The following is a 19,393-nucleotide window of genomic DNA, read 5'->3' on the forward strand; positions in this document are numbered from 1 at the left end:
ACGTTAAACTAAAAACCGTAGGTCCGTAGTTGACAGCACGCACCCACGTCTTATCAACAAAGTTCTTCTGAAGCTCATAGTTTCTCGAGGAAAACAATCATCCTAAAAAAATCATCTTGTAGCTCAATTTTAGCACCAATCAATAGAATTGCACCTACAGAAATAAAACACAAGTAAATCACTATTATTAAGTACAAAACATTGATATTAAAGGAAGTAAACAATGCAAAACTAGTGCATAAATTGCACTCTAACAGTTGGCTTGGGTTGTCCTTTAAGTACCTGAGTCAAAGAAGCAACAAAAACTAATGAAAAATTAAAATGACCAAAAATTCATAATCTATAAAAAGGCATTAATTCGATAGTGAATGCACTCCAACTCCTAGCTAGCTAGCTCATTAGAGAGTATTGAAATTATTTCATGATGGGTAAATTTGCCAGTTTCTTGATTGTCCTCTTGAATTAGGGCACTTTGCTCTTTTCTCTAGCTTGTGACTGCTACAACCCAACTCCTCCTTCACAAGTTTCAAAACCACCACCCCCACCACCAACTGTGAAACCCACTCCTGCTCCTCCAGTTGTAAAACCGCCGCCACCACCACCACCACCAACAGAACAACAAACTGGTCCAATTGATGCTCTCAAGCTTGGTGCATGCGTCGATGTTCTTGGTGGTTTAATTCACATTGGTCTTGGCCACAGCGCTAAGGAGAAATGCTGCCCATTGCTTCAAGGGCTAGCAGACTTGGATGCTGCAATATGTCTTTGCACTGCCATTAGAGTTAATGCTCTGAAGCTCATCAATCTTCTCGTACCCATCTCTTTACAAGTACTTGTGTCAACGACTGTGGCAAATATCCGCCAGCAGGATTTGAGTGTCCTGCCTAACAATTGGTGACGGCCCATGCATTCAATTTGGGTGAAAGTATACGGTTCTAATTGACGATATTAATAATTGTATGTTACTTGCTAGTTAAGTGAACGGTTCAAGTTAGTAGTACTTGAAGGCACAAGCACGTAAACATATGTCTTATATTCTTATTCAACGGTGATATCTTATTATTTGTGAAACTAATATTGTATATTGTAAAATCCGAAAAAGGAAAAAAATTGTATGCTGTGTGAATAAGTATTATCTATTGATAACTTGTTTGGCATTTTGTGTATGGAGAGTGGCACTAATTTAGTTCCTCTTCAATTTTGATTTTTCCACTTTAGCTTCTAATAGATTATTAATGATGTTTAAACATTTATTAACCAAATACAATTTTGAAGGGTAAAAGGTTGCATTTTAACAAATATATTAACTAGTTTTAATTTACAGAAGTTTCGGCTAATTAATTTGCATATGAAAATCGTTCATTTATTCTTGAGAAGTGTAATTTTCTACCGTTGTTTTTAACACCAAAATGAAACGAGGTATTAAAAATCTAGCTATTAAGGACTAATGTGGTAAAAATAAAGTTTAGCATAGATGAAAAATATCACTTCTTTTGTTTATAAGTTGACGTTTCTCCTCTCTCTTTAATTATATATATACAGCATCAATTTTTTTGTGGTTTGAAATAACATCTCAAGCCTTATTTGACATGAATCATTTCATATCCGACATTAAAATGTAAGTATGTAACATAAAAGAATATTTTTTTAGTTCTTATAGCCTTTATATCAATCTAATGTGATGTATATCTCATAAGGCAGGAATAATTTTGCAAATTAGCAAGTTACTATTATTCTTTAACAGTAAATTTTAAACGTTAAAATTGTTAAGTTAGAAACGTAATGGGTAATTTAAAAATTAAAAAAATAAATGGTAAAAGTGAGAAATTAAAAAATTAATTACGTTTAAGGATTTTATTCAAAATTTCTTATGAATATTATCAGTTAAATCAAATATATTCATTTTCCGGATTTTAGAAAATACAGTATATGTACAACATCTGTTATACATTTATTAAAATTTACTTAACGACTATAATATAAGAAGCGAAGTAGTTGTGGCAATATAATTATATATCTATCATTAGTGTATTAATATAAGAAAGAAAGTATTTTGAATGAATTGCAAGTTTATTAACAAAAGTACAAAACGATAATGTGTATAGTATAAGTGAAACAAGAAACAAAGGAAGGGAGGCCTCTAGTAAAAGCATCATCCTAAAGTCATCCTGTCACACTTAAATTAAACTAATTACAATAATACTATGTTTACTAAGTTTAGATATTTAGTTGAGATACTCACTGATGTGTCACCAATAATTTAATATCATATATATGATATTAATTAATTTTATTATTAATTATTAATAAATTATTTTACAATCTACTTAACGGATGATGTGCAACGCCATTAGGGCCTCATTTAGGATTACTTTTGCGATGCTCAAAAGTGATTGAAAAGGTAAAAGATAATTTTAATGTATGATAGATTTTTCCAAAATTACTTTTGGCAAAAAGATGGGACTATTTGAACCTGTAAAAATACTCTTTAAACCCAATTTCAAATAAAAAAATATATAGTATAACAAAACCCTTTTATTAAATTACTATAAAAGACATGATATTTACACCTATTTATAAAAGACATGATATTTATGCACATTTATCATGTATAAAAAAATATCTTTTAAATCTAAAAAAGATTAGCAGCTCATATAAACATATACGTTAGAATTTAATTAATGGAAATCAACCTACTTTATCATGCAATCATCCATATTTCAAAGAGAGACCCAAAAAAAAAAAAATTCAGAACCCCAAATGAAGAGAATTTTATGTTAAAAAAAAAAAATTGATCTTAGAGTCAATCGTGGGAAGTAAAACATTTGTTTTAAAAAAAAAATCTACTTTAAATTTAAAAACCAAAGATCAATTGTGGAACTTTTCTTCATTAATAAAATATTTCTTACTTTCCAAAGTGTAAGTGATTGTCGTTATTAAGATTTCATCGGATAATTTTGGTAAGATTGGAATTTGTGAAAAGAAAATGAAGAAAGATTAAGTTTGGTATTTCTGAAAAAAGATTTTATTGTTGTTAATAGAGAAGAAGAAAAAGATGGCAGTGTAAATGGGCATTTATAAAGCATTATTAAAACGAAAAAAATGATTTTTAATTAAGGCTAATTTAAGGATTATAGTAGGTTTATAGAGTTAAAATTTAAATGAATTATTTTTTTGTCATGGGTGCATAGAGTAAACATGTTTAGAGAGAAATTTGTTGGGTTCATATAGTCTCATCCTTGGCAAAATTAGCCAATTTTGATTTTGAGAATAACTTTTATACTAGAATTTTAAAGTACGGAAAAATTTGGAAAAATGCATAAACTATGCGGTTTAATCAATTTAAGTTTTAAACTTTTAAAACCTTAGGGTTTTAAAGTTTTCCTGAATTTTTCCTGCACTTTAAGATCCCGGATCATATAATAATAATAATAATAATTATTATTATTATTATTATTATTATTATTATTATTATTATTATATATATATATATCTTTATTATTTAGGAAATAAAATCATTAACTATAAAGAAATTATTATTATTATTACTAATTATATTGATATAATAAAATAAAAATATAAAATATTTATTTTAGTTATCAATTTAATTTGTACACAATAAAAAAAAATTTCATATGCAAGTTTATAAATGTTTAAATATATTTTATTGAACATAATGTCCAATTCAATTATTTACATTTTTACATTAGTTTAACAGTAACATGTACCAAATACATAAAATTACTTTTAAAACTCACAACACTTTTAAAAATAAAATTTATCAAACATTTAATTAATTATCTTCATAACTGATTATTTCTACATCACAGTTAACATTAATTATTTAAAAGGTGTAATATTATGAAATTAGCCCTAAGTATCACAGTGGAATATTCAAAGTGTGTAAATATATCATCACTCAACTAATTAATGATTAGGTGAAACACAGTTTTTATCAACTTTTTGTAAATTCCGAAGCTTCTCCTGTTAAGAGAATTTTCTTAGAATCTCAACATGAATAGAATTTTCATGTGAAAATCATTGGTTGATTTATTATTCATACGTCAACTAAGCTTGCATAAATCTCGCTTGTCCCATCTTCAAAAAGGATTTCTTCCGAATTTTAGGACTAGTCAAAATCGCACGATCTTGCTATCACAAATTACGAAATACAGCTAGATTTATTTAATTTTCTCAAGTGCATTCATATTTAATATTTCTAATTTAGCACTGTCAGTGACAGAAGCAGTATCTCTTAGATTCAACTGATGTGGATAACTATATTAAAATGCAATGCATACATGATTTGTAGATCTTGTTATGGATTTAATAGAGTGGTTTTCAATTGATTTTATTTAAATAATCAGATGGATTCAGTCCTAAGAGAAATAGGGTTAAAAAATTAATTTAAATTTTACATGCTTTCTAACCTTTATATATATATATATATGCCAATTAAATATAAGTTGTGTTAAGTGTTAAAATGAAGTAAATCCATTTTCATCATTCTGGCATTTGAAGTAAAAGACCGTAAAGCCATCACTATGCAAACAAAGTAATCAAAAAACTAAAATAGTTTCCCTTATTAATGCAGAAGTTACAACTATTACATTTGGTAATTGAGTTTATTAATGAAAGAAATTACGTTTCAGACTGCAAATAATTCACTTAATTATCCCAATAACTCATTAGTATTATTATAATAATCAATCGAATGTTCTTAGTATCATAATGAATCCCATGTTTCAAGCATGAATGAAAAAACAAATGGGAGTATCTCTGTCTACATCTCCGTTCAATGGTGAGCTGGCTTGGGTTGCCCTTTGGGCCCTAAAGTCAACAATCAACAAACAGTTAAAAAATTAAAATGATCCCAAATTCATAACTCTCTCTATAAAAGGGCATTCATTCAATAGGGAATGCATTCCCAACTTAGCAAGCCAAGCTCTTTCGAGAGTTCTATAAAAAAATTTCATCATGGGAAAATATCAATTAGCAAGTTCCTTTATTCTAATCTTGAACTTGGGCACTTTGCTTACATCTCTAGCTTGTGACTGCTCAAATAACCCTCCTCCTCCTCCTCCCCCTGCTTCTAAGACACCAAACTGTCCCCCACCGCCTTCTTCACCGAGCCCTAAAACGCCACCACCTCCTTCTCAGTTTGTGAAATCGCCACCACCTCCGGTCGTGAAGTCGGCCCCTCCGCCTCCGCCTCCTGTTGCAAAGTCACCGCCACCTCCTCCACCGGTTGTCAAGTCAACCCCACCACCGATTGTAAAGCCGCCACCGCCTAACGGACCAAGCCCTAAGTCACCACCGCCACCTAGTGTGAGATACCCACCGCCACCAAAACAACAAACTTGCCCCATTGATGCTCTCAAACTCGGTGCATGTGTTGATGTTTTAGGTGGGTTAATTCACATTGGTCTTGGTGACAGTGCTAAGGAGAAATGCTGCCCATTGCTGCAAGGGCTAGCAGATTTGGATGCTGCAGTATGTCTTTGCACTGCCATTAGACTTAAGGCTCTGAATCTCATTAATCTTCTCGTGCCCATCTCCCTACAAGTACTTGTCAACGACTGTGGCAAATATCCGCCCGCAGGATTTCAGTGTCCTGCTTAATTAGTGACGCCTCATGCATGCATGTTGCAACTGCGTGGAAAAGATTAATTGACCATATTATTGTTTGTTATCTTCTACCTAGTTTCGCTTTGTTCAATGATAATAATTAATGTGAGAGCTAGAAGTTCAAGCTCTTCGAGGAAAAATCCTCTAGATATATGTATTTTGTTTCTCTTGTTGCACGTCAAACCGAAATGTGCTCTGATATTATTTGTTATTTGATATACATTTAATAAATCATATGTGTCCAAGTAAATTAAAAGTTTTTCTCTATCTCCCTTCCATTCACATCAGTACATTCGCTTTAGCCTGTTATTCAAATGTTAAGGTGGACATATACAGAGATCTAGAAAAATAATTTATCAGGGGCTAGATTATATAATAGTAAAATTTTAAAACTAAAACTTTGAATGTATAAAATATTCGTTAATACATTTATAATTATTCTTGAAGTATTTTCAAGAATAGAAAAATGTTTGTGGTGATGACCTATCATTATTTTTAATTATAGTGTAGGCTTTTATAATTCTAAAAGTTAAAGTTTAAATTTTGTGAGTTTATAAATTTATAGGGTCAATTTTAATAGATTTAATGGGGGCTAATTAAAAATCTTAAATATTTTTTTTCTTTTATTCCTAGAATTTTTTTTTTAGTTAGTGGGGGATGTAGCTCCCCCTGGTCACATACTGCATCCGCCCCTGGACATATATTCATATGCCCGTTGATCAATATATGACTTTTAACATTTTTTTTAAAGATTTTCGTATCATATGAGTGGTAATAATAATTGAAAGACAATTAATTTTAAAACACGTGATCTATGTATTTACATTAAAAGAGACCTACTGTTGCGGCTACAAAAATTAAGGGTATGCACACTCATATTTGGCATAAATATTAGTTGACAAAATAAAAATAATAAAAATAAATCATACGAGCTATATGATATTTTCATTCCACCAACACCGTATGCCACATTAGTTTGTATGTTGTAAAAAATAGTTTGTAGAAAATTTTGTAACTCTGTTGTTACTAAAAAGGAGTTACATATGTGTGCGTTAAGATGTTCATGCAATCGTTCGAAAAGAGGTTCCGCAATGGAGATAAAGTTACTCGCTCTTGATGTTCTTGGTTTCCCTTGCAGTTGTAATGCTTAGCACAAATTATGGTTCTAGATCTCCTGTAATTTGTTTTCTTGTTTGTTTGTTTGTTTTTCTTTTTCTTTTTTTTATGGTGTTGTAATCTTTTCCTTTTAGGAACGCCTTCCCCTAACTTGATTTACGTTATTCATTTTTCAGTTTATATTTGCGAATTCTCTCGCCTTGTGGAAATCCCTTATCAAAAAATGTCTATCATGCAATAATGTTGATATGTTTTAGGTAGAGTCAAAAATTAATTTCTTCATTTTAATTTTCCTCGAAGTCGGTCACTTTAGCGTTACTCTGCCACTATATGTTCTTGACTCTCAAAGGATGGCGCCACGGTCATCATCAAAGAAAATATTTATAAATAATAGTGATGAAAATAGACAATTCACTCAATTTCTCTGAATTAAGGAAAATAAATAAATAAAATGTCTATGAAATTCCTCCTTCCGCCGAAATTTACGAAAAAAGAAAATGGCCCATTCATTCTATTTTGTACATTTGTGCAAATTGCCACTCTAGGAAAAGATGTCCGAATATTGCTGAATAAATGTAAATTAAAAAAACAAAAATATCTGTGCAGAGTTTGTTAGCTTATGTGGTTTATAATAACAGAAAATTTTGACCTGCATACGAGATTTGAGAGGATTTTAGCATTCTTTCTCAATCGTGGGCTCAACATAAAGCACTACATGTTAAAAATATAATGCCTCAAATATCAAAACCGTGTTTTCTTGATTCTCTATGTCCTTCAAAGTTTGAAATGATTATCTCCGAATCCTTGCCGACAGGAACCCCTATGCCTGCAGTCAGTTTTGGTGACTACAGTGTCATAATTCTAGAATGAAGATGAAGATTTGGATCGATGCTAAACTCATATGTGCTTATCTCTTTATAATCTTGTGCTTTATGTGCATGTATAGTAAGATACAATTAAGATTTAATTAGCTTTTTAAAAGATTAACAAAAAGGCTAGCTCAGTACTGAATTCAAAACTTAAAGATAAACCACCTTCTTTTGAAACCTTAGGAAGTAAAAGACTTGCTAAAAATGATAAAATAAAAATGCTTTAAATTATGGGAAAATTTTATATTACCGCTCTCATGAATTGACTATCTTCAAATCGCCCATTTATTTTTAAAATTCTCAAATTATCTCATTTTTCAATTTTCTTATTAAAAATAGGGATAAATTGAGGTTTTCAAAAGTAAGGAGGTGATTTGAAAATAATCAATTCATGAAAAGGGAAATCCAAAATTAACCCTAAAATTATATTTAGGATTCCCTAAAGATTTCAGTAACGAAACCCAATCGATCGTAATTTCAATCAATTTAATGAGGATTGGCTATTAAAATACTACAAGCTAATAATTAAAAAAATTATGATTTTTGCATGTAATTAACGATTAATAAATAGAATATATAATAAGAAGTTCAATTCTGACCATAAAACAACACTAAAAGACAAGTTGTATAATATTTTTATGTTGAATATTAAACTTAATCCAAATAGAGCACAAGTAGCCCAATTCTTAAAAGTCTCTAAGGTAAGCTTGTGTTAAATTTGTTAGGTAGTTGAAGTTTGAATGAGTCTAAATATAATTGTTTGAATTATATTTTTTTAATATCATAATTTATTTTATAAAAAAAAAATTTAAACATGATTATTTAACATTTATTTCCTTACAAGTCAAAACGAATGAAGTGACATGTTTCATAGTTCTAGAAATAAATGTATTTAATAGAGATAATCTTGAGATATAGCATTTACTTCCCATTCAAACCTTTTTCATTAAGATAAAAACTATAAAATTTTACTTTTTCTATGGAGGAAAAGAATTATTATTTTTTAATATTTCTCCCTTTATATTATTATTATTATTATTATTATTATTATTGTTGTTGTTGTTGTTGTTGTTGTTGTTGTTGTTGTTGTTGTTGATGGAGGAAAAGAATTAAAAATAATACACCCAAGAAAAGGTTTCTGAATTTTGCTGGATTCCAATTTAGAAAAAAAAAAAGAACAGGAAAAAAAAATGTAATTTGAATACAGATGTTCAAGTTGCGTATAGTTAGTTTACAGGGCAAGAAAGCATATTTGATTTGTATATAATGAAATAGTCATTGAATTTTTAGCATTATTATTTCCAATCACGCGCTCAGATAAACCACTGTATGTTAAAAAAAATACCTCTCAAATATCAAGATCCGCGATTTCTTGATTCTGTTTGTCATTGAAGTCTGTAAAGCTTATCCTCAAAATCCTTGCTGAAAGGAAGGAACCCATATGCCTGTAGTCAGTTTTGGCGACTGTTTAATTATTATATTAATAACATTAGTGATCAAATTACTCTTCTTCTGTAACCTATATAATGTGAAAAAATATATTTATATAATTATCTGTACAATGTAGAAGAAGACGTGTCATGTTAATAGAGGTTACATATGTTATGTTAGAGATTAAAAATTTTACGCTAGAGAAGCATGTAGTATGTCTATTATGAGTTGTCATGCACCTCACGATCTAGATCAGTCAATAAAACCCCCCATTTGCTTATTTAAATTATCAATGATTGATTAATTCTCACGCCCTCCTAATTTCTATATAAGAGGGGCATTCATTCACAGAACAAAATGTACAAGTTCCTTGATAGAGTCTAAGAGCTAGAGTAATTGCAATTTTTTCATCATCATGGCCAAATATCAGTTAGCTGGTCTCTTGATTCTCCTTTTGAACTTGGGCACTTTGCTCCCTTCTCTAGCTTCTGACTGCTCAAATCCACCAAGTGTCCCCAAAACACCTTCTTCCCCAAGCCCTAAACCAAAACCACCATCAAAGCAGCAAACTTGTCCCATTGATGCTCTCAAGCTCAGTGCATGCGTCGACGTGCTTGGCGGTTTGATTCACGTTGGTATTGGCGGCAATCCTAAGGAGAAATGCTGTCCATTGCTGCAAGGGCTAGCAGATTTGGATGCGGCTATATGTCTTTGCACTGCCATTAGACTTAAGGCTCTAAATCTCGTCAATCTTCTTGTGCCCGTCTCTCTAAACGTACTTGTCAACGATTGTGGCAAGCACGTGCCTGCTGGATTTAAGTGTCCTACCTAATTGTTGATGCCCATGCAAGCAGTTTCATGAAATTTAACTATTAAGATTGACGATATCATGTTACTTCTTGTTTTTGTTTTTATTATTTTAATTGTTGAAGATAATAATGTGAGAGATATATAGAAGTATAGAAATGCTTCTAGAGAAATATTTCTCCTTAGTATTTGGTTTTTACTCGATTTGTTCCTATTATTTTATGTCAAATCAATATGTTATCATGATATTTAATGTCTGTTGGATTATAAATATTTTATAAGTTAAAAAGTTTTTCTTCCGTCTCTATCATTTATATTCTCTCAATCGTCTAATTTATAATTTTTCGTTTAAAAGAGAAACAACGGTATTTATCATTACTCTAAAGAGTTTTAAGTTGGATAGACACCAACTATATGTATGCAGCCATTGTAAAGTTAATATGTGAAAGAAATTTTGGAACGTAACATGTTTTTTATAGCGGAATGTACGATAGTGAAATAAAACTATTCAGGATATATATTTCCGTACAAAGTGAAATATGAAAAGGAATAAAAAGTGTAAAAAATAGTTTATCCAAGGAGAAAACCATTCCTTATCAAAAGCAAAATCAATTGCACGAATAATAAATAGTTTGAAACTCCGTATGAAATTTTAAAGAGATCTATCCACTCTAAGTTGTACGGATGCTAATTTTGGTACTAACTGACTGACGTAATCTAAATTAATTAGCACCCATTATCTATCATTTTCCCTCTTACTTATTCATGTAATCTGAGTTAATTCTAGAAAAAGCACATCATGAATATATAATTTTTGGTTCAAAAGAGAAATCTCTTTTAATAATGCTAAGAAGGTCTGGATTCGATCCTATTCAAGCAAGAGTTGGGAGCGATTTAATTTACGTTTATATAATACTAATTTATTTATTATGTTAAGAAAATTGTCAAATTAAAATTATTGGTTGATTGATTATTTGAAAGTAATATCTATACGTGGTGTAAATTAATTAAGTAGGTTTGTCATCCGACTCACATATAATAAGGAAGATTAATGGGGCTAACTCATATTAAAAAATTAACTTAAGAGTTGAAATTTGACTTGAATTTATATTATTAGCTTGGTAAATATTCTAAGCCAATGTGTGAATTTTTTTTTTTTAATGGAGGAAAATAGAAAAAGCACCAAAGAGAATATATGTGGATTTCTATAATTAGGAAAAAAGAATCTGAATATAGTCTGTCAAGTTATATTTTTCAATGCAAGAAAATTGAGTTGTCTGATGGTCTCAAGTGGAAGAGTACTCGAATTTTAGCATTAATTCTTAAGTCCGATAGCGACACACACAAAGCATTAAATGTCAAAAAAAAAAAAAATGGCCACGAATATCAATATCCGTGTTTTCTTGATTCTCTTTGTCAATAAAGTTTGAAAAGATTATCCCCACAATGACCCCAAATAATAATAATAATAATAATAATAATATACAAAAGCACGACGTGTAATGCTTAAAGTTTACAGATGTTAATATTAGAGATTAAAAATTGCACTGTTTGTGCAAATGATGTGCTTATTTCAACATCTCATTCACATTATATTCAATACAAGTTTATTGAAGCATATGTAACGCATCTATTGTGAGTTGGCCTTGTGTCATGCCCCTCACGATCTAGAATCCCCCAAGTTCTTAATAATTTGTGTTATCATCATGATTGATTTACTCTCTCGCCCTCTTCATTTCTATATAAGAAGGGCCTTCGTTCACAGAACAAAATGTAAAAGTTCTTTGTTACATTGCAGTTTAAGAGCTAGAATTTTGAAACTTTTTTCATCATGGCCATATATCAGTTAGCTGGTCTGTTGATTCTCATTTTGAACTTGGGGACTTTGCTTTCTTCTCTAGCTTGTGACTGCTCAAATCCACCTAGTGTCCCCAAACCACCCTCTTCCCCGAGCCCTAAACCAAAACCACCATCAAAACAGCAAACTTGTCCCATTGATGCTCTCAAGCTCAGTGCATGCGTCGACGTGCTGGGCGGTTTGATTCACGTTGGTATTGGCGGCAGTCCTAAGGAGAAATGCTGCCCATTGCTGCAAGGGCTTGCAGATTTGGATGCTGCAATATGTCTTTGCACTGTCATTAGGGTTAAGGCTCTGAATATCGTCAATCTTCTTGTACCCGTCTCTCTAAACGTACTTGTTAACGATTGCGGCAAGCACGTGCCTGCTGGATTTAAATGCCCTGCCTAACTTGTGATGCCCCAGTCCCATCACCATCATGCATGCAATTTCATGAAAACCAATTAAGATTGATGAAGATGCCATTGTTGTTGCTTTCATTTTTATTCTTTATTTTTTTGTTGAAGATAATAATGTGAAAGATGGAAGTACGAAATACTTCTAGAGAAATATCTCTCCTTAATTAGTATGTGTTTCGTAATTGATATGTTCCTCTTCTTTCAAACCAATATGCTTTGAGATTAATTTTAGTGTTAATTTGTTGGATTCTTAATATTGTTTTTATGAGTTCAACGTTTCTCTGCTCTTTAATCTCTATCGTATGTACGTATATTAATATATACATATTATTCATCACTCAATTATCTGATTTATAATTTACATAAGGACTCAAAAACTCATGCCTAAAGGAGGTGTTTCACCATTATGCCTTTGAGTGGTTGTTTATAAATTGTATATAGTTTTGCTAGTTCATCAAGTAGTTGTAGATTTGAATTATTTTTTTTTTTGAAAAAATGGGGGGCTTATTTAGAAAGTCTTTGGAGCGTATATATAGCTGCACATTAACTTAAGGCCCATGTAAATTTCCGTTGTAGACCCGGCCCAAATTGCAAAGCAATAATAAAAAGATCTTTAAAACAATAAAATGAAAAAGAAATTTTCTTGAGAAAGAAGTCAGTGTGGCCTCTAAAGGAAGATCGTATAATAGCGAAGTCACTGAGCTTTAACGAAGGGTCGAAGAGCATTACCTTTGAGTTGGCTGACAAAGAATTACATGTAAGTTAAGATCTTCACTTTTCTTCCAGTTTCTATATTTCCCTTTGCAAGATCTGTTTTTCTTGTTAAATAAAAAAAAAATTGTGAATTAAGCGTCGGCGCTGTTTGTTTCTGAAATTTTTCGTTTTTAGTCGAATATTTAAGTTTTTTGCTTTTTCTTTTTGTTTTAAATTTTAATTCGATAAGATATTTGTAATGGGTATTGGAGTTATCCCTTTGTTTCGCTTTGTTGCAAGTGCTTTTCGAGCCCAGCTGAATGTTGTTAAACCCTTGATTTGAACAAAAAAATTTGTCATGGGTCTTGTTTAATTTTCCGATAGTTTTATTTATTTTTCTTGATGTTATTACAATTGATGATATTTCCTGTGAGTTACTTGAGTAAAATCAGTTAATTTTAGTTTTGTCGTTTAGGAAAAAGAGGCACCCACATGCTATAAATTTTTTAAAGGGGAATGACTTACAAACTGACTTATTATTAGAATTTTCAGTGAGTTTATAAGTGGCCAATGAAAATTTGAGAAATAACCCCTTTTCGATGAGTAATTAAGGTTTTTGATTTGAATGTATTGATGCTTCGTTGCATATATTCTGTTGTATAGGGATTCTTATTGTTGATATTTATGCTTTGTAATCTCTTGTATAGTGAATGGTAGTTCTACTCTTGTGCATTTGTTTTGGTAGGAGAACCGGTTTTACTTTCTCTCTGGTTCTTGAGACTCCGATGCTTTATTTTTATTTTTAATGCATGTATTGGTATTAAGCTAACCTATGCTTTGCCACATGGTTGATAATGACAATTGAATTTGTGGATGCTCATTACTGATGAGTTGAGTTATTTGATGCTGTTGTAATCTTGTTTTGGATAATACAAGTTTCTTCTGCCATCCTCGTAAATGTAGTTATGAAACCGAGAGAGAAAGAGAGTTTGTGTTGGTAGTTCTTAAGAAGTCTAACAAGCAAATGAAGTATTGGTGTATAACTCAATTTTTTTTTTCCCTCAAGATTTAGCAAATAAATAGATTCTGATTCTGAGCGGAAGCTATCTACTAGAAAATCATAAATGGAAGTTTTATGTTAATGAATCTTGTTGATTGTTTTGTGGAGCTAGCCAAAATGTAAGGAGTGGCCAAAGCTTGGTGAAATTGTGGTTGTGGAGTAATTTATTTATTTTTACTTATGTCAAGATGCTTAAAGAATCTAATCAGAATATCTTGAATTTAGCAGTTACCCATGAAAAAATGTGTTTGGTTGATTTTGAAAATGAAAGTTTTAGAGGCATGCTCTTTCTTTCTGTTTTAATAGGAGAAGCGTGGTTTCTTTTTCTTCAATTAGGATACATAAAGAATCATTTTACATAGTGCTTGTTATTCTTTTGCATTTCACCTCTTATCACTATTATTATCATTGAACTTTTAGGTTGGTCCTTTTTCTGTTCATCCAAGTATGTTATAGCTGTCAATGATTGTATTTCTATGCTCTATCATATATGACCATGAAATTCTTCAGAATTTGCATCTACCTATGCTTCAGTCTCAGCTTGTTTTTCATCTTCTTACTGTCTTATCCTCCATACTCATCTTTAGCTGTGCTCATTAACTAATATATTTCTGGTGTTACCAAATTAGCTGCTATATTGCTGTTTTCCATTTTTCGGTGGTACATTTATTTTGGTGCTTTTCTAGTGGAGCACTTCTTTTATTTTTGTTGAATCTGTTTTATTCATTTTCCAGTGGTACAATTCTTTTATTTTATTGAATCTGTTTAATACATTTTCTTTGATTTTCCTTTTTTGCAGTCATAACCAAAAATGTCTCGGAGATATGATAGCCGTACCACAATTTTCTCCCCTGAAGGCCGTCTCTATCAAGTTGAGTATGCAATGGAGGCCATTGGAAATGCTGGTAGTGCAATTGGAATATTATCGAAAGATGGGGTTGTCTTGGTTGGTGAAAAGAAGGTTACTTCGAAGCTCCTGCAAACCTCAACTTCCACTGAGAAGATGTACAAGATTGATGATCACGTTGCTTGTGCCGTAGCTGGAATAATGTCTGATGCGAACATCCTAATCAACACTGCCAGGGTCCAAGCCCAACGTTACACATATGCCTACCAAGAGCCAATGCCTGTTGAGCAGCTTGTTCAATCTCTTTGTGATACAAAGCAAGGTTACACCCAGTTTGGCGGTCTCCGCCCGTTTGGTGTTTCATTTCTTTTTGCAGGGTGGGACAAAAATTATGGCTTCCAACTTTACATGAGTGATCCTAGTGGAAACTATGGTGGTTGGAAAGCTGCTGCTATTGGTGCAAATAACCAGGCTGCACAATCAATCCTCAAACAAGATTACAAGGATGATATTTCAAGGGAAGAAGCAGTTCAACTAGCACTGAAGGTGCTCAGCAAAACCATGGACAGCACCAGTCTTACTTCTGATAAGCTTGAATTAGCTGAGGTTTTCCTGATGCCTTCTGGCAAAGTGAAGTACCAAGTTTGCTCACCCGAAGCTCTGAGCAAGTTGTTGGTGAAGCATGGAGTAACGCAACCTGCTGCTGAGAGTTCTTGAATGAAGATCTTCCATGCTTTCATTATAACTTAATTTCAAAGCAATTTGGACAGTACTTGTATTACTTTTATGCTTTTTGCCCAAAGAACTGCAGATCGATGTGTTTGATGTTGATGATCAGAAGCTTGGTAATTTCAGATGTTATGATGTTGGATGCAGTTTACCTTGTTTCCTTGTGTTAAAATGCTCCCGTCACTTATATTTCAAGGATTTTGGCTTGACTTTTAGCATGGAAATTAACTATTATGTTTCAGATGTTAGAATTGTTGCGCTGCAAGCGTTTTGTATTCTTTAGGATTGCCTTTTCTCTTTCTTCCCTTTCTCTTTACAGTTTCTCCCATTTATTTTTTTGTGTTATGTATTCTTCATGATTGCTGTTTTTCTTTCTCCTCTTTACCTCTACGGTTTGCCCTATTTATTTTCTCTTCACTGAGGGGAGAAAATCAAAACAATCGAGAGAAACAGTAACATTCTTGTTGCGTTTACTCGGAATGAGCTAAAATCAAAATGGGCATGAATGAAAATAGGCTGGAATGGGAATGGAGAATGAGAATTAGAATAAGTTGTTTATTTGAACTGTACAAATTGGGATAATAATAAGTTGAATTACTATTAATGTGTTTATTTTATTTTGGAATTAAAATTAGAATAAATTATAATGTTACAAATTATTAAAAAATCTTTAATAATAATGACAATAATATTAATTAAAATAATAAAAGTAATAATTTTTTTAATAATTATAAATTTTAATAGTGATAATATCAATAAGAATAATAATAACAATAATTAATAATAATTAAATAATACATTTAATTATTACTAATAATAATAATATTTAAATAATAATAAATGATAAATAAAATAATAATAATTTATAAAATTTAACAATATTAATATTAATAAAATTAATGAATTTTAATAAAATAATATTAAAATAATAATAATGACATTATTATTATTATTTTAATAAAAATAATAATAATGAAATTATTGACCATACTAATTATAAATAATAATAATTAATATATTTTAAATAATAATAATTAATATATTTTAAATAATAATAATAATATTATTATTATTATCATCGTCGTCGTCCTTATTATTATTATTGTTAATATGTTAATTAATTAATTATTAAATAATAAAGGACCTATTTGTAAATAATACAAAAATTTTGGATTTTTTATAAATTATGTAGGGACCTTAATGTAAAAATGACGAAAGTTGATTGAGGATAATTTGGGAATTATAAAAATTTAATGGAGTGAAACGAAAAATGTAGGGAATGAGAGAGCTTGAGAATCAATCTTTCATTCCTTATTCCCAAATTTAGGTGGGGCTCACGATTTCAATTCTGATTCTTGTCTTGTGAAGTAATGTCAATTATTTCGATTTCGGATACCGATTCCCTAATCTGTGAAGTAAACACTACATCTATATTGTACGGATATGGATTCCAAATAGATTAATAGAAGTAAAACTAAATCAAAATTAAAAAGCAACTGAAAGCAACACAAATAAGAAAATTATTTTGTGCAATTTGGAGATTTGGGGAAGCAATGGGTTCATAAAGAAACTGCATTGACAGCATTAAGCATTGTTTCTGTAGAAGTGAACCCATCATTGCTCATGAAAAAGTGGTGAAATATTTTGCTTGTTTTCCAAAACAGTTCCTTGCAGACTTTTGGAACCACACTCCCCTTCTTTTGCAGCATTAAACGCAGCAACTCTATCCTATGGATTTCAACTTTTTTCCTCATTTCTCTTTTAACAAGACAAGCAAGAGAGAAACTAATACGTCTTTTTACTGGTAGTTCTGCGACTTTCCATTTGTGAAGAGCAAGAAGGCAGGCAAGAATTGAAGAAAGTGAATCTGTAATTAACAAACTATCGGCTATTAAATGATCCAGGGTCCATGATCCATCTTTATTTTGATTCTCCATAATCCATTTCAAGCATTCTGGGGATCTAGGTTTATTATCGATGGAATTTTCAGAAGGCACCAAGCCACCCATGCGGTGCCGTATGGAGAAACTGATAGCTTGATTTTTGTTGGAACGCTCCTTGACCCTTGTAATAACTGGAGCTTGCTCACTCTACCATTATCATTCAATCCAATTTCCCTCTCTTTATCTTAATTTATAATTATTAATCAAAAAAATGGGGAGTTATGACTGCAGAAGAATCACTGCAGGCTTTCATTTTCACAAGTTGTCGGCGGGGGCACCCATCTGCTACATAAATACATACTATATTTTCTGGTGAAAAATAAAAATAATATTTTCACCTGATGTAGCTTTATTTTCGAAGAGAAGTCTGAGAGAGATTTTCGATTGTAGCAGCATTTTTGTGTGTGTGTGTGTGTGTGTGTCTATGTGATAAAGTGAAGAAAAATAAAAAGATATTTGGTTTATATAAATATATGATAATATGCGTGTGAATTCTTCTTAGATAACTTGCCCTATAGCGTTGAATATACAAATTTCTAAATTAATCAACTTCACGGCTCGTGCAGGCCAGCTGCTAGGCATATAACAATAAACAGAACTGATCAGTCATGGGATATCATAAGCACACTAAGAAAACCCAAATGACCAACAAACAACAAGAGTACTAAAAATAATATTTAATCGGAAACAAAATATTGTAATTTTCTTTAAATAGGTTGTGATTTTGTAGCTTTGTAATAGATCAATTCTTTAAATAATTAATTAATAGATCAATTTTTTTTTAGATTTTCTCTCTAGCCAAACACAATCTGTTCATTATTTTCACACATATTGTGACTGTATTCTTCGTACTTTATTGTCGTAGCCAATGCATGTAATGAAGATGTTTAATTACATGCACTGAAATTTTCAAGCAATTTGCACGTAAAGTTTATATGTTTCCAATCAACTATCCAACAACTGAAATGGAACCCACCAGAAGATTATTTTAATGGTAATAAATTTCTAATTAATGATGTTTAGCTAGGATGGTAGAGTTTGAGGTAGCTGTAGCCAAAACAAGCCAAAAATTTAATCACGAGGACCGCAAACATTAAATTATCAGTAAATTAAAGAGAGAGAGTAAGCTTTTCACGAATTAACTTTGCTGCGGTGACCCCTGAATCGGCTTTTGTCTTATTTTATAACCAACTAGGTTCATAATTGTACATATGTATTAACTAAATAGAAATATCCTAGCATATATTACTCCTAGTTTATTTAATTTATTATAAGCAACTATAGGGTTCTATACAATAACGTCCGCCGGCGAATTTAATATGAGCCCCGAATAGGAAACCTGTAATTTAGGAGAGAATCTCTCCTGTATTGTAGGTTTGGAGCAGCTGCCTCAAAGTGGCTATAATTATAAACCTTTTGGACCAGTGTTCCCTACCTGTTACGGTGCTACCTATGCTGTTCTCAAGGGACATGGCCGCTATCTTTAAAAAGGACTACAAAGATGATAAGTATTTTGAGGAAAAAGTTTTGGCTTTTTTTGGAGCTCACATTACTTAATTTCTAAAACAAACTGTGCGTGATTGGAAGTAAATTATTTTTTTTTAAAAAAAAAAACGCCTTACAAACTTATCCAAAAGTTATCCGTCATTGCAAATCTGAAATTCTCTCTTTTAACAAAAATGGTGTCGCTTGAGTGAGAATTGACGGCAGCCCGAGGTCATTAACATTGATGAAGAACATTCAAACTAAGTATTTTACTGCGAGAATAATGAACAAGAGAACACGAGAGAAAAATAATCGTAAGGACTGCAAGTGAATCTCACTAGAAAAGAGAGTGGAATCTTTCAATTCAACAGTGGCGTCACGAAATTTCCATCTTATCGGGTCGATTCAGAAGCAGCTTTTAGCTTATTTTATAAGCAAATGCGCATGCATATCTACTTACTCCACATCTTTGACTGTGCCCACAGTGTTCCCATGTGCTAGATCTTAATTATTCAAATCTAGCAGAATG

The 19,393-nt window shown here is 31.3% G+C and overlaps 4 protein-coding genes and 1 pseudogene across 4 annotated transcripts; all 5 read left to right on the forward strand.

Moving 5' to 3' along the window:
* Positions 1-424: 424 nt before the first annotated feature.
* Positions 425-888, forward strand: LOC18038252 (annotated as a pseudogene).
* A 4,089-nt stretch (positions 889-4,977) lies between these two features.
* Positions 4,978-5,622, forward strand: LOC18038253 (36.4 kDa proline-rich protein). The gene has a single exon (XM_024182609.1). It carries the CDS (start codon positions 4,978-4,980, stop codon positions 5,620-5,622), a length of 645 nt encoding a protein of 214 aa, XP_024038377.1.
* A 3,801-nt stretch (positions 5,623-9,423) lies between these two features.
* Positions 9,424-9,883, forward strand: LOC18038999 (36.4 kDa proline-rich protein). Its single transcript, XM_006429731.2, has one exon. It carries the CDS (start codon positions 9,460-9,462, stop codon positions 9,874-9,876), a length of 417 nt encoding a protein of 138 aa, XP_006429794.1. The 5' UTR covers positions 9,424-9,459; the 3' UTR covers positions 9,877-9,883.
* A 1,799-nt stretch (positions 9,884-11,682) lies between these two features.
* On the forward strand, positions 11,683-12,099 carry LOC112097430 (36.4 kDa proline-rich protein-like). Its single transcript, XM_024182717.1, has one exon. The coding sequence runs from the start codon at positions 11,683-11,685 to the stop codon at positions 12,097-12,099; it is 417 nt and encodes a 138-aa protein (XP_024038485.1).
* A 642-nt stretch (positions 12,100-12,741) lies between these two features.
* On the forward strand, positions 12,742-15,736 carry LOC18039000 (proteasome subunit alpha type-4). The gene is made up of 2 exons (XM_006429732.2): positions 12,742-12,864; positions 14,660-15,736. Exon 2 carries the CDS (start codon positions 14,672-14,674, stop codon positions 15,422-15,424), a length of 753 nt encoding a protein of 250 aa, XP_006429795.1. The 5' UTR covers positions 12,742-12,864; positions 14,660-14,671; the 3' UTR covers positions 15,425-15,736.
* Positions 15,737-19,393: the final 3,657 nt, after the last annotated feature.

The sequence above is a fragment of the Citrus clementina genome, unplaced genomic scaffold (genome assembly GCF_000493195.1).
Source record: "Citrus clementina cultivar Clemenules unplaced genomic scaffold, Citrus_clementina_v1.0 scaffold_6, whole genome shotgun sequence".
Classification (NCBI taxonomy): domain Eukaryota; kingdom Viridiplantae; phylum Streptophyta; class Magnoliopsida; order Sapindales; family Rutaceae; genus Citrus; species Citrus x clementina.